This window comes from Sapajus apella, unplaced genomic scaffold (genome assembly GCF_009761245.1).
Source record: "Sapajus apella isolate SASKATOON/1434 unplaced genomic scaffold, GSC_monkey_1.0 scaffold109, whole genome shotgun sequence".
In the NCBI taxonomy this organism is placed as follows: Eukaryota; Metazoa; Chordata; class Mammalia; order Primates; family Cebidae; genus Sapajus; species Sapajus apella.
The window spans coordinates 841123-856757 of NW_022437049.1; the positions used below are offsets into that span (position 1 = coordinate 841123).

General features: G+C 37.1%; 1 protein-coding gene across 9 annotated transcripts in view; it reads right to left on the bottom strand.

Annotated features, from left to right (window-relative positions):
• The window catches only part of SMAD2 (SMAD family member 2), an 89501-nt gene that overhangs the window by 53565 nt on the left and 20301 nt on the right, over positions 1-15635 (bottom strand). For all 9 annotated transcript variants that reach the window (XM_032259397.1, XM_032259394.1, XM_032259396.1 and 6 more), the window contains one exon: positions 913-1192. In XM_032259397.1, coding sequence (XP_032115288.1) covers positions 913-1148 — 236 coding nt within the window. In that variant the 5' untranslated portion in view covers positions 1149-1192. The remainder of the gene's footprint in view (positions 1-912; positions 1193-15635) is intronic.

Here is a 15635-nt window from a genome sequence, read left to right on the forward strand (position 1 = left end):
AGATATACACAAAACAAGTAAGGGAAAGAAATGGATGGTCCACCAAACAAGGCAAGAAACATTCTACCGTTAATAGTTCCAACTAGACAGGCTGCGCTCATGTTATTGGAATCTATTATCTAACAAGCATCAAAAGTGTCCTTCTCAAAGCTCAAAGCCAAGTAGAATGGTTTCACATGCTATATGCTAGTCCACGGTACAACACTGCAAACAATTTTAGAGAATTCTACATTTCTTACAGTCCCCCCAAAACCCGTAATGCATACAAGTAGTAGTAAAACATATTTAAAAACACCTGCCACTTTATTAAAAAAGAAAAATACTATGACAGTGGTACTTATCTGTAAATGATTCAATTTATCCTCAGAAAACTTCAGCCTTTTAAAGTAATAGGTCCTTCTAACCTAAGAGGTAGGTCTTTAAGACAGGTCTGACTAATGTTTACAACATTTAAGAAGCCACCTAACTCACTATTCTTTTGGAAGTAATGCTGCCACTCAAAGAAAAACCATATAAAACTCATTAAAAATTGAGCAGCCTCTTTTCACCCCTGACTGATGAGTTTTGACCAAGAGGGGAGAAAACCATAGGTTGCTACTGTGTTAGTGGTAGAAAAAGCTTCCATTCTTTATTCAAGTATCATTCAATCACAGAAATGAAGATAACATACAAATTTAGGCAATGAAGATAATAAATCTAAGTAACATGTTAAGCTTGATTCAACCTTCTCACTGTTCAAGAAAATAATTTCTAAAACAAATCAGCTATTAAAAACAATTTATACAACAAGGTTAAAAACAGTCATATTTTAATCATCACTTTTTACAGGCGACTTGAACACAAATTCAGTAACTTTCCTTCAGATTCCTTTACATAATTTGATCATCAAACTTGGGATCTAACAAAACTTACCTTGGTATGGTAACACATTTAGTATTACAGTTTTGAGTGGTGATGGCTTTCTCAAGCTCATCTAATCGTCCTGTTTTCTTCAGCTTCTTCACCAGACTTTTCACTGCTTTCTCACACCACTTTTCTTCCTGCCCATTCTGCTCTCCTCCACCTGCTCCTCCAGACCCACCAGCTGACTTCTTCCATCCCAGCAGTCTCTTCACAACTGGCGGCGTGAATGGCAAGATGGACGACATGTTCTTACCAAAGGCAGATAGGAAAACAGCCTCTTGTATCAAACCTAGCAAAGATATTGAAAGGATCATGTAGAGACTAACTTGAATACCAAGAAATAATTTCAATGTATCATAGAAAGCAAACTGCAAAACAAGAAAGAAATTCAAATTGACTTTCCCAACAGATTGTCCAACCCATGAAAATGTTATCTTTATGAATTTAAATGAATTATGGAAACAAACTAGTCTAAAAACAAGACAATGTTATAAGGATTTGTCTCGTGGGCAAATAGTAATTTTGCAAGTAAAATCAGATACTTTTAACAATGTTTCTCTACCAATACTAAACTCTTAAAAGTGTCAATTAAAATATTTTCACAAAAAAAGGTTTTCTCACTTTTTAGAACTTCAATCTACTCTTAAAAGACTATACAAAAATACATTGAAAATTTATAAGCCCACTCTCCCCCAGGTTTTAAACTTTCATAACTACCAGGAAGCAAAATCTACAGTTACAAGAAGGGAAAATGCATAAAGTGTGAAGAAATCAAGAATAAAGAAATAAACATGGCAAACTACAGAGAAAAGCTGTAGTCCAGTTTCACCTGCCCTTGAAAGAAACTTTTTATATTTTTTTCATTTTCATCTAAACAATTTGCATAGTGAGTAAAGTTAGAGGGTTTCTCTTCCCAATTTAAGGAATAACCTGTCTTCTCCATAGGAGTCATTTTTATTAAGCTGTTTTGTCTATTCGGTGACAGTTTACAAATATAAACATGTGTTCAAATATCTATCCACATTCCCACCACCTTATTCCTACATAAAAGTAGCAAACGTTACCTTGATTTTGTATACCTTGACTTTTTTTTTTTTTTTTTTTTTGCTTAATTTGCTGTAAGTCATTCCTTGTAAGTTCACACAGAATTTAGAAAGCACTGTCCCCTCAATTTTCTAGAATCCACTACTGATAATAAGTCTAACATAACTTTTATTCCTGATCCTTTGATTAAAAATTGATTTGCTCCAGAAGCTCTTAATATCTTATCTGTGGTTCTGAAATTTCATCATGTTCTAAAAGGGTATGTATGCAGTGTTTATTCTTTTTCTCATCAACTGCTCTGAGCACTTAATTGATACTAAAATTCTTTGAGTCTTATTTTTTATTATTTCTTTGATTATTTTCTTCCCTATTTTCCCTGTAGTCTCTCGTGGAACTTAAGATTTCAGCCTTCTAGTACTGCTGTATCAGTTAAGACATTTCTATATGTGATTCACATTCCAAGATCTGAGTAACCTCTCCTTCCACTGCTGTTTCCGCTCTCATTCCTTAGCTCTTATGCTTTTCCTTCTTTGCCAATTTTAGTGAGATATAGGAAAAAGGAAAATATGTGTTCAATCTGCATATTTAATAAAGTTCCCAAAAGCATCCTTTTTAGAAAGTAAAGAGGTCTGTAGTCTTTACATCACACACCCCAAATACTGCAATTGCAGTTTTCAAAGTGTATCTTTATGAATACAATCATGTTTACATTTTCATGAGTTTGTTCCTGAATAATAATGATCAGACAACAGTTTCTAAGCACACTTGGCACTTACTCTTAACATTAAAGAAGATCCAGCCGGGTGTGGTGGCTCACGCCTGTAATCCCAGCACTCTGGGAGGCCAAGGCGGGTGGATCACAAGGTCAGATGGAGACCATCCTGGCCAACATGGTGAAACCCCATCTCTACTAAAATACAAAAAATAGCCAGGAGTGGTGTCGTGCAACTGTAGTCCCAGCTACTCAGGAGGCTGAGGCAGGGGAATCACTTCAACCTGGAAGATGGAGGTTGCAGTGAGCCGAGATTGTGCCACAATACTCCACCCTGGCAACAGAGTGAGACTCCATCTCAAAAAAAAAAAAAAAAATCCTAACACAAGATGAAAAGTTATTCCCCATCAAACTGGCTAACTTTCATAGATAATCTGCTAAGATTCATTTCCAGTGTACACAAAGTGCATTCCTACTCTAACCTCTCCATAATTCCAATATTTTGGTTTAAAAACAAATATATACATTAGGCACACACCACATGAAAAGAATAATTTTTTTTAACATTCCCTCTTCTCAGGATGGTCATGACAGTGAAGAAGACTGCCATGATTAAAATACACATGGTAAATAAGATAAATTGTAATGGGAATTACAGGTACACAAAGAAACAACACCTAACTTTGTCTTAGGTGTCAGTAAAGGTTTTCCTGAGGAAACATCTGCACCCCCTTAAAAGGCAGCTTGCCATTTATTCATTTCTTCTTGCATTCAACAATTTTTTTTTGGCCCATCTATTGTGCCTGTATTTACCTGTTTATTCTCAAATCCATTCTGTGTTACTCATCTGCAAACTACACTTTTGAGCTGGGACTGGTAGGAAGAAGAGAAACCCTTTGTAGCAAGGTACTGGCAGTGGGGGATGGGGAGTAAGTGGCAAATTTCTAAGGGCAGAGAGATCAACCAGCAGAGAACTGCAATACACAGAAGGAAAGAATAGGTATTAGGGAGACAGAACAGAGTTGATTAAGAAAAGGTTACAAATTACAGGTTTTTGCTTGAAAAACCAGTTGAATGAAAATACAATTGGGCAAAATATGAAGTATTTGGGGAACACAAGTGTTATGTTATTTGCTGTGGCTACAAAATTCCAGAAGGAAGTGTCCAATAACCAGGTAGAAACAAAGGTCTGAAGCTGAGCAGAGAAATCAGTCAAGTGGTAATTAAACACTGGTATACGGGGGAGTACAGAAAGCGCCAAGTTCAGTGGAGAAAAAAAAACAACTAAGAAATACATATAAAGGAGTTATCAGATGGGGAAAAAGTGGATGATTAGGGAGATAGGTGTTATGAATGCAAAGGACAATTTATAGCAACACAACAAGATAACACAACTTTTAAGTGCCAACACTAGGATTTGAATCGAGCAGCATGATGCCAGAGAACAAGTACTTGATTGTGTCAATACACTTCGTTGCACATAACAATCTGGAGCTAAGACATAAAAAGACCCATCATTAAAAGCTGAGCTCTCTATACAATCAACAGAGCTATCCATGCCTGACAACTTAGTCCATTAGATGGGATTAGAATGACACATTTATCTCCAACTCCTTTCTCAATCTATAAATCATTTAGTCTTTCAGTCTCCACCTTCCACCTTCTCTGATGCATACTGCATGCCACCTTACTACTAAAAAATCCTTCGATATTTGCAAAAAATGACAGTGAAATGACTTAATATCCTTTAAGAACACATAAACAGTGTAATGCTTAAGAGAACAGATTCTGAAGCCAGTTAGCCAAGTACAAATGCCAAGGATGCCACTTACTGGTTGTATGGCAACCTCTATACACCCGTTTTCTCAGCTGTAAAACAGGGATAATAACAGTATCTATCTTAAAGCCAATGTAATAACCTCTATAAAAGATGTAATGTGAGCCACATACGTACTTTTTTTCTAGTGACTACATTTTAAAAAGGAAACAGGTGACATTTTAATGATGTATTTAACCCAATACATACAAAATGCCATCATTTCAACATGCAATCATATAAAAAACAAGATTTTAATACATTTTTTTCATAGTAAGTCTACAAAATCTGCTGGGTACTTTACACTTACAGGACAACTCAACTAGGACTAGCCACATTTCAAGTACTCAACAGCTACACAAAGGTATTGTCTATTAATATTGAATGGTCCAGCCCTAAGCACTCAAAATTTCTGCCCTCTCTCCCTACTCCATATTCTCCACAAAACTGTTCATAAACACCTCTATTTAATGACTGTAGGATCCGTAGAGATGTGTCATTTTTCATTCCTAATATTTAAATTTATCTGTCTCCCCCTTTCCATCCTCTTTCAATCTGTGTTGCTAAGTGGTCAATTACATTAATCTTTTCAAAGAACCAACTTTTTCTTAGCTTTGTCAATTTTCTCTATGTAAAATTATTTTCCACTCACTAATTTCTATTCGTCTTCATTATTTCCTTACTTCTTTTTAGGTTTGATTTCCTATTCCTTTTCTACCTCCTTAAAAAAGGTTTCTTTTCCAATGCATAAATTTAAGACTATAAATTTCATCTTAGCATTACAGCAGCATTCCAGATCATTGTAGTTCACCTTCATTTTCAATTAAAGTATTTTCTAATATCCATCGTAATGTCTTCTTTGAATCATATATTATTCATAAGCATAGTATTTAATTAACAGGCAGTTGGAAAATTTTTTTTGTTCTTTTTATTAACTGTAATACAAACAACACATTCATTTATTAAAATCCAATGATATTTGCTGAGGCTTTATGGCCCCAGCACACGGTCAATTCTAGTAGAATTTCCATGTGCAAGGGAAAAGATGCTCAATATCACCATTAATAGTTTCAATGTTCTATGTATGATAATTAGATCAAATCCTGCTAATTGCAATGTATATATGTGTCCTATATGCCTGCATCCATTGTGGTGGCATATTTGTTTCTTTTAGTTCAAAATAAAATTTTTGGTTTATAGATGTTCAGGTTATTTTACTAGGTACAGATTATGGATTGTGGTAACTCTGGTGGATCAATCCCCTTACACTATAAAATGTAGTTCTCTTTTTCTACTAGTGTTTACTGTATTAAAGTCCCCTTTGCCCAATTAATATGTCCATACTTATTTCTTTCAGTTAGCATTTGGATGGTGTATCTTTTCCCATCATTTTCTCTCAACCTTTCTAGGTACTTATATTAAGTAATTATTATTTGTCCAGTCTGATAATTTTTGCCATTTGCTTGGAATATTTAGCCTATTTCTTTCCATTTAATTACTAATTTAGCTGTCTGTTTTATATTTTTTACTTGCCTTCTTTCAAATTTATCACATATTCTGTATCCAATTTTTCTCTGTATTCATTTGTTACACATTCTTCCTTTTCTTTTTGTGGTTACCCTACATAGTTCCTTATTCGTCCTTCATTGAACATAATCTCATACATATACTTTTACTACTTCCTCTATAAGGCCAGAATTATAGAACACTGCTGAGTAGCAATTTTGCTATGAACAAGACTACCTCTGGTTTGTCCCTGTTCGGAGGACAAGGCTCTGCCCAGCTTTCATTTGAAAGGCTAGCAGATCCTTATCTTCTAGGTACCTAGATACTTTAAGAATAGCTTTGTTTTTAAGAGATTTCTGGTTTAGCTCTTTAGCCTAAGCAGCTCCAGAATTTGGCAATGTCTACAGGGGGAAGAAACTGGGTGTGTTGAAAATCATCAGTGTGTATTCACCACTTCCTCAAGTGCTTTCAACTCTCACCTATTGTTCAAGTCGCTTCCCCTAGAGAATCTTTATCTCAATGCCACAGGACTAGAAAATATCCCAATCTCCTTTTCGGAGGTTTTGGTTTATCTCTTCCGCCCAGTTGAACTATGGAATTTAGCAAATATATCGAGAGGATTCTCTGTGTTTAAAGGTCCCTCACATTTTCAATGTGCCACTCAGGCTGCAGCCCAAAGGCCTCCTCTACTCTGTACCCATAAATAACAATGCCTCACGATCAGCTGCAGACCTCTCAGCTCACTTGTGAAAGGTATTCTTCCAGAGTGCAAAATTTTGCTTTCTTTAAACATTTTTACACCCACTGTTCTCTATCTCTAAATATATAATTTTTGTAAATTACCTGACTTACTTTTCCGGTTTTTTTTTTTTTTTACTTAGAGTCTTGGACTACCAAGAACTACTGCATCCTATCCCCTCAAATTTTCTCATTCCATTTCAGCAGTAAATGTTCCCCAACTATTAATCTTTGAGTTGAAATAATTTTATGTTGATTACTTTAATTTCAAAATAAGACAGAAGATCACTTTTGAGGACAGAAATGGAGAGTTAAGATTTGAGAAGAATGGGAAAAGATTTAGAAACCTAGCCCTGAGAAATCTAGAAAATCAATCAGAATGAAACAGAAAATGTGTCAGGTATATACTATCAGGCTATATATTTAAGAAGTATTCCATAGAAGGAATTCCGCTTCTTATTAGGATGTAGAAAGTTACAATAGACCATCACTTTCATTCTAATAAGCAAAACTAGCCAGATAAGCGACAAAATCGTGGTTTCTCTGAACCGGAGAGTTAAGGATACAAAGTAGGTTAAGTAGAACTAATTCCAAAGTGTTGAGCCTTGAGAGAAGAGAGGCTGCATGGATGGTCTCATTCCTGGTGGAGTGGCTAAAGAGGAATAATCCTGCCATAAATGAAAGTAAGAAGAAACCAGACTGACATGACATATTAAAACTGCAAGGATCCCACAGAGTAAGCCTGTATCAATCCCAGCCACTCATTCCCATGGGTTTCCACTAAGTACTTGGAAAAGTATGTCAAAGATTGGGGAACAGGGCTGAAAAGCTGAGAGGGATCTCCTAAGAAGCTTAAGATCTCCCACAAATGCAAAGAATCTACCCTTTGAATGGGATGTGGGGGGAGGGACAGGCAAGAAAGGTGATAAAAAAAAATGATCCCAAGAGACTCTAGACATTGAGCAGCCAAGGGCTGGGGTGGAAAAGGAGAGATGAGAGAAAAACTTTCACCCAGATACTCAGGACATTGACTTACCAAGGCTGAAATGAGCAGTGAACTTGAAGACAGGATAGGCTTGCTAAGAGAAATCTCTGGAAGGTATTACTAGCAGAAAGATCTCTCACTAGGCACAAAAGCTTGGAGGCAGGACTACAGAGGTGGGGGGAGGGAAAGAAAATCAGAATGACCAAGGAATTGACAGCTGAGCTACAGAAAATTCTCTCATGGTTCAGCTACAAACCAAAAAGAGATATCCAAAATCATACCTGGACAACAAAACTGACAAAATGGGAAGTCATTCTCTTATCCTCAAAACACCTGAACTAAATCAAACTGAAGTGGAAAGCAAGCCCAGGACTAGCTCAACTACATATCTTAAAGACTTACCAGGCTGACACAAGAAATGATGGACCATTTTCTAAGGTAAATATTCTTTACTTCAATCTCTATTGTTTTTATACAAATGTTCAGCATTCAATCAAAAATTACAAGATATGGGGAGTAGCAAACAGTCAAAACATGAATTAATAACATCGGATAACTATGATAAGAATGCTGAAGAAGCTGATGGAAGAGATGGCAACATGAATAATGAAAGAATTTCATCAGACATCGAAGCTACAAAAGAAGACCACAGGAAGATGTTAGAAATGAAAAATACAGTATTAGAAATTGAAGATATCATTAGATGGGCTTAACAGAAATGAACAGGGAACTTGAACACAGGCCAAATTAAAGTATGCATATTTAAACACAAACAGGAAAAAAAAAATTTTGGGGGAAAAAAACTCAGATTATCCAAAACCAAATCTCAGTTGGATGTAACTGGAATGCCAGAGGAAGATGAAAGAGAATGAGGAAGAAAAAAATGTATGAAGAGATAATGACCACAAACTTTTCAAGAGTTGACAGATACTAACCCACATATGGAAAGAAAACACATTCATGGTCAACCTGCTGAATATTAAAGATAAAAGTGAGGATTAAAGGCTGAGCTAGGATGACAGTTAAGAATCCCTAGGAGCCCCAGACAGAAAGAAAACCTGCATCCATTCGCAAGCTCTTTTCCAAGAGCCTCAACTGAGTGTTCTTGAAAAAGGAAGAAAATGGGAGAGAGCTCCTTCCTCCCGCTTGGTGGCATCTCATTTCAACCACGACAGAAGATGCAGGGAGATCTACCAAACCCAAGGGCAAGCAAAGATGCCCTGCCTTCATGGGGAAGGGTAGAGCAAAAGACATGTGCTGTTGGGTTGGGAGATTTGTGGAGCACAACTTACTGGCCCACCTCCCACACATAAACATGCCTTTCACTCCGTAACAATAACCACCACATTATACTGCCAGAGGAAGGGAGGAAACATTGTCACCACCAGTCCCAGACAAAGGTACACTGATGCTGAGGAATGAGAGGCAACAGCTGTTTGCTATTGAAAAAGGGACAAGAAACTGGCTTGGGCCCAAGATCTCGTACTAATACATAGCAAAGGTTTGTTACTACTAGACGCAAAAATCCTTAACAAAATATTAGCAAATCACATTCAGCAACATAATAGAAAAGGTCAACATCACCAAGTAGGGTTTATCCCAAGGAACAAAACTGGTTTAACATTTAAAAATCAAGCACCTCACTTAGAGTATAAAGGAGAAAACACCCCTATGATTTTCTCAAATGAGCAAGAAAAAAAGGCATCTGAAAATGTTAATTCAATACTCAGCTATAATTTAAAACCCCCAGCAGCACTAGAAAAGACTTCTTCAACCTGAAAAGGACATCTATGAAAAACCTAAAGCTAACATCATATGCCATGAAGAAACATTAAATCTCTCCCTTACAACTGGGAATAAGACAAGGTTGTCCACGGTCACCCATTCTATTCAGTAATGCATTGAATGTTCTTGCCAGGACAACTACACAACCAAGAAAAGATACATTGGAAAGAAAAAAATAAAACTGACTTTATTCTCCAGTGATGTGACTGTCTTCATAGAAAAGTACATGGAATCTACAAAAACACTGAACAAGCTGGCAAAGTTTCAAGATACAGGGTGGTCAAGAGGCAAATTCAACATACAAAAACTATTTCTACATAAAAGCAAAAACATCTGGAAAATGAAATTTCAAGAAATATACTTCAAACAACAGATATTTTCTATATATCTAAAGAAAGATATTCAAGACCTCGACACTAAGAATTACAAAATACTGCTAAGAAAAATGAAAAACACTGAACAAAGAGAGACCGTGTTCACAGACTAGAAGACTCATTTTGCTTAAATGTCCATTCTTTCCAATTTGATATATGGATTCAGTTTAATCCCTACCAAAATTCCAGCAGAGTTAAGACATTCATATGACATAAAGTTCATATGGAAAAACAACAACAACAACAAAAAAACTAGAATAGCCAAGCCATTCTTGAAAAAGGAAACTGGAGGACTTACACCACCTTATTTCAAGGCTTACTAAAAAGACGCAGTAATCAAGATTATAGAGTAGGCATAAGAAGAAAAGATCAGTGGAACAGAACAAGTCTAGAAATAGACCCATACATATTGTCAACTCCTCTTCCACTAAGGCACAAGGTCAATCTAGTTTTCAACAACTTTTCAACATACATGGAAAATAATAAGCCTCAACCACAATTACATACTATCTTCAATGGGAAAGCAGAATCTTAAGCTTATAGAAGAAAACACAGAATACATTCATGGCCTTAAAACATTAAAAACCATTAACCACAAAAGAAATCAGGTTGAGCCAGGCATGGTGGCTCACGCCTGTATTCCCAGCACTTTGGGAGGCCAAAATAGGCAAACTGCTTGAGCTCAAGAGTTTGAGATCAGCCTGGGACAGGATGGCAAGACCCCATCTCTACTTAAAAAAGAAAAAAAAAAAAAAAAAAAAAAAAGCTGGGTATGGTGATGCATGCCTGTGCTCCCAATTACTCAGGAGGCTGAGGTGAGAGGATCATTTGAGCACAGACATGCAGAGGCTGCAGTGAGCCAAGATCACTCCACTGCACTCCAGGCTGGGTGAGAGTATGAGACCCTGTCTAAAAAAAAAAAAACAAAAGAAAATACAGACTGACCATCCCAAATCTGCAAACTGAAATATAAAATCCTCCAAAATCTGAAATTTCTTGAGTACCATCATGACACCCAAAGAAAATGGTCATTGCAGTATACAGCTGTAATGCAAGTATTCCAAAAATTAGAAAAAATCTGAACCACTTCTGGTCCCAAGCATTTTGGGTAAGGGATACTCAAATCCACCAAAACTTAGAATGTCTGCTTGCTTATCCAAAGACACCAGAAACTGGGGCAAAATTTTTTTTACAGTACATGTATCTGACAAAGGGCTATCTTAAATGTACAAAGAACTCCTGCAAATCACAGAAAAAGATGAGCTCAGCAATTTTTGTTAAATAGAAAAGAACAAATTACAGACATTTCATAAAAGAGGATACAGGAGCACATTAAGAGGTATTTAGTATCACCAATCATCAGGAAAACGCAAAGTACAACCATAATGCAATACCATTTCACACCATCTAGAATGGTTTAAAAATTTTCTGACACTACAAAACGTTGGTGAGGGGGAGTGTATTAGTATACTACTGCTGCTGTAACAAATGATCATAATTACAGCACAAATTTAGCAAAATCAGTTTCAATGAACTAAAGTCACAGTGTTGGCTGGACTGACTCCTCCTGGAGTGTCTGAGGGGAAGTTGGCTGGACTGACTCCTCCTGGAGTGTCTGAGGGGAAGTTCATCCTTGTCTTTTTCAGCTTCTAGTGGTTACCAGAAATCCTTAGCTTGTGCTGCCCCTTTCTCCACCTTCAGAGCACATCATTCCAATCTCTGCTTCCACTGTCACATTGCCTTCTCTTCTGTATTCAAATCTCCCTCTACCCTCTTCTAATAACACTTGGCATTACATTTAAAGCCCACCCAGATAATCCAGGATAATCTCCCCATCTCAAGATCCTTAACTTAATCACACCTGTAAAGTCTCTTTTGCCATATAAAACAACACGCACAGGTTCTTGGGATGAGAACCTGAATCTTTGGAGACCATGATTCAGCCTACTACATCAAGCAACCAGAACACTCAAACGCTGCCGAAATGAAAGTATAGAATGGTATAGCACATTTGGAAAACGGGCAAGTTCCAAATAGTTAAACATAGGTCTACCCTGTATCACACATTCAGGAAAAATGAATACGTATGTCCACAAAAAGAAACCTGTATGAGAATGTTCATAGTAGCCATATTAATAATAGCAAAAAACTAAAAACAGCCAAAATATCCAAAGAAAACAAAAAAATTCTGGCGTACTCATAAAAACACTGCTTAGAAACAAAAATGAATGTGCATATACACTTCACAACATGGATCAGTCTCCAAAATATGCTAGGCAAAAGACAAAAAGATATAGACTGATTTCATTCATGGCTTCCTGCAACAGGCAAAACTAATCTAATGACAAGTCAAAATGATCGTCTCAGAGGCATCAAGGAAGAGAAGTGGAAATGTTTGGACAGAAGCACAAAGTACCTTTCTAGGGATGTAAAAGTGTCCTCTATCTTTGTTTTATTCCCCCACCCCTGCCTATCCACTGTTGAATTCCTGAATGTTTTCTATGTTATTTGAAAGGTAGTCATACGTGAGTACAAATTATCAAAAGCTCACAGAACTGGCCGGGCCCAGTGGCTCACGCCTATAATCCCAGCACTTTGGGAGGCTGAGGCGGAGAAATCACTTGAGTCCAGGAGTTTGAGACCAGCCTGGGCAACGTGGCGAAATCCCATTTGTACAAAAAATACCGAAAAAGTTAGCCATGTGCGTGTCTATAGGCCAGCTACTTGAAAGGATCACTTGAGTTCAGGAGGCAGAGGTTGCAGTGAGTCAACATCGTGCCACTGCACTCCAGCCTAGGTGACAGGGTAAGACTCCATTTCAAAAACACAGAACATTTAAAATTTGTGCATTTTAGCATATGTAAATTACAATTAAAAAAAAATTTTAAAGATGCCTGAACAAACACATTAAGAAGTTCCTAAATAAATAGACTTCTTTACTGAAGAACATCTCAAAAGCATCAATCTACCAATGCACATTGCCAATTTCAGAAGGAAGGAGGTTGCAAGTGACCAAAGATGTAAGCTTAGAAGCGTCTGTCCACAACATGCAGATGTACCCATGTAAGTACATCTAGGCAAATGTTGGTGGATGGGGGATGGAAGGGGTATTATTTTAAGGACAAAAACTGAGAGCCAAAATGACAGCCAATCACAAACTTATGTGAGGCACTGACAAAATGGTTGTTGTAACAGAGCTATACAGTTGACAAAAACGGGTTTTTTTTTTGCCAACCCCTTCAACAACACAGGTTTAAACTGTATAGGTCCACTTATTCACAGATTTTATTCAAGAAATACTGCAAAATGCCTTGGAGATTTGAGACAATCTGAAGGAAAAAAAAAGGCTCAGATAAAGCAGGTAGACTACAAACACTGAAAAAAACTCACAAAAAGGTATGTTATAAATGCATAAAAGATATGTAGCTACTAGTCTATCGTTTACCACCATGAAATATAAAAATCTACTATAAAAAGTTAAAATTTATCAAAACATACACACAGACCAAACATGGAACCATTTACAGTCAAGAGAAATGTAAACATACAAAGGAAGTATGTAATCATAACTACATAAGATTAACCATAGTACATACTGTATTACTGTAATAATTCCATAGCCACCTCCTGTTGCTATCACAGTGAGCAGAAGTGCTGCGAATACCCACCAAGTGAGGCTAATCATCTCTGCATGAGCAGTTCTTCTCTCCAGTAAATTGAGTATCACAGTAAAAAGTGATTTTTCACATTTCTCATGTATTTTTCACCATGTGTAGTGCAATACCATAAGCCTTAACTCATACCATGAGATCCATACGATGTGCCACTAGTGATGCTCAAAGTGCTCCCAAGTAGCAGAGAAAAGTCATGACATTACAAGAAAAACTCAAATTGCTTGGTATATATCGCAGACTGAGGTCTGCAGCTGCTGTCACCCGCCATTTCAAGATAAATGAATCCAGGGTAAAAACCACTGTAAAAAAAGAAAAGGAAATTTGTGAAGCTGTCACTGCAGCTACACCAGCAGGTGTAAAGACCTTGCACCTTTTGTGAAACAACTTTTATCTCACATTGGAAATGCAGGTTTTATATAGGTACAGAATTACTATAAAGGCAGGCATACCTATAGACTATCACATTGTTCAAGAAAAAACGAAGTCATTATATGGCAACCTAAAGCAAAATGAAGGTGAAGAATCTAAAGCTGAAAAATTTAATGAAAGCAAAAGATGGTCAAGAATTTGGAAAGAAGCATGGCTTAAAAAATGTCAAGATTAACGGGAAAGGAGCTTCTGCCAACCAAGAGGCAGTAGATGAGTTCCCAGGCACCATTAAGAAAATCATTGAGGAGAAAAGGTATCTGCCTGAACAGGTTTTTAATGCAGACCCAAGTGCTCAATTCTAGGGATAAAAACTAACACAAAAGACATTTATTAGCAAAAAGAGAAGCAAGCACCAGGATTTGAGGCAGAAAAGGACAGGTTAACTCTACTGTTTTGTGCGTCAGGTTTATGATCGGGACTGCCCTTCTCTATAAAGCTGCTGACCTCCAATCCTTGAAAGGAAAAGATAAACGCCAGCTGCCACAACAAAAAGGCCAGGGCAACCAGAACCCTTTTTTCTGGATTCGTTCCATCAATGCTTTGTCCATGAAGTCAAGAAGGAGCCTGCCAGTAAAGGACTGCCTTTTAAAGTTCTTTTGACATTAGACAATGCCCCTGGTAACCCACAATCCCATGATTCCAACACCAAATGTGTCAAAGTGATCTACTTGTCCCAGAACATATTAATAACATCTCTAAATCAGTCTCTAGATCAGGGAGTGGTAAGGACCTTTAAGGCTCATTACACACGGTACTCCATGGAAAAAACTGTCATTGCTATGAAAAAGAACTCTGATAAGAGTGTCATCAAAGTATGGAAGGATTATGCCATTGAAGATGCCCTTGCTGTTACAGAAAAAAAAAAAAAAAAAAAAAAAAGCATGAAAGCCATCAAGTCCAAAAAGTTACATTCCTGCTGGAGAAAACAGTGTCAAGATGTGCCCGACTTCACAGGATTTGTGCCAAAGCCTATCAAGGAAATCATACATGACTGTGGATATTGGGGGGGATAAAAAAGGTAGGGGAGTAAAGGGTTTCAAGACATGGATCTTGGAGAAATTCAAGGGCTAACAGACTCCATACCAGAGGAATTAACAGAAGATGACATAATGGAGATGAGTGCCTCTAAACCAGCTCCCAATGAGGAAGATGCAGAAGCAGCAGTGTCAGAAAACAAATTGACATAGGATAATCTAGCAGAAGGGTTCTAGTTATTCAAGGCGCTTTTGACTTCTTTTATAACATAGATCCTTCTATGACATGGGCACTGAAACTAAAGCAAAAGGTGGAAAGAGGATTGGTACCACACAAACATTTTCAGAGAAATGAAAATGAAAAAAAGGCAAAAATGATTTATTTTCATAAAGTTACACTGAATGTGCCTGTCTCCCAGTCTACCTCTTCCGCCATGAAACAGCATGACCAACCAAACTCCTCAGCCTACTCAGGGTGAAGACAATGAGAATGAAGACCTTCAAGATGACCCACTTCCACTTAGTGAATAGTATATGTATTTTCTCTTCCTTATGATTTTCTTGGTAAGCTTCTTTTCTCTAGCTTAAAGAATAGTTTATTATGCATGTGACATACAAAATATGGTTAATCAGCTCTATGTACTGGTAAGGCTTCCACTCAACAGTAAGTCACTAGCTGAGTTTTAGGAGAGTCA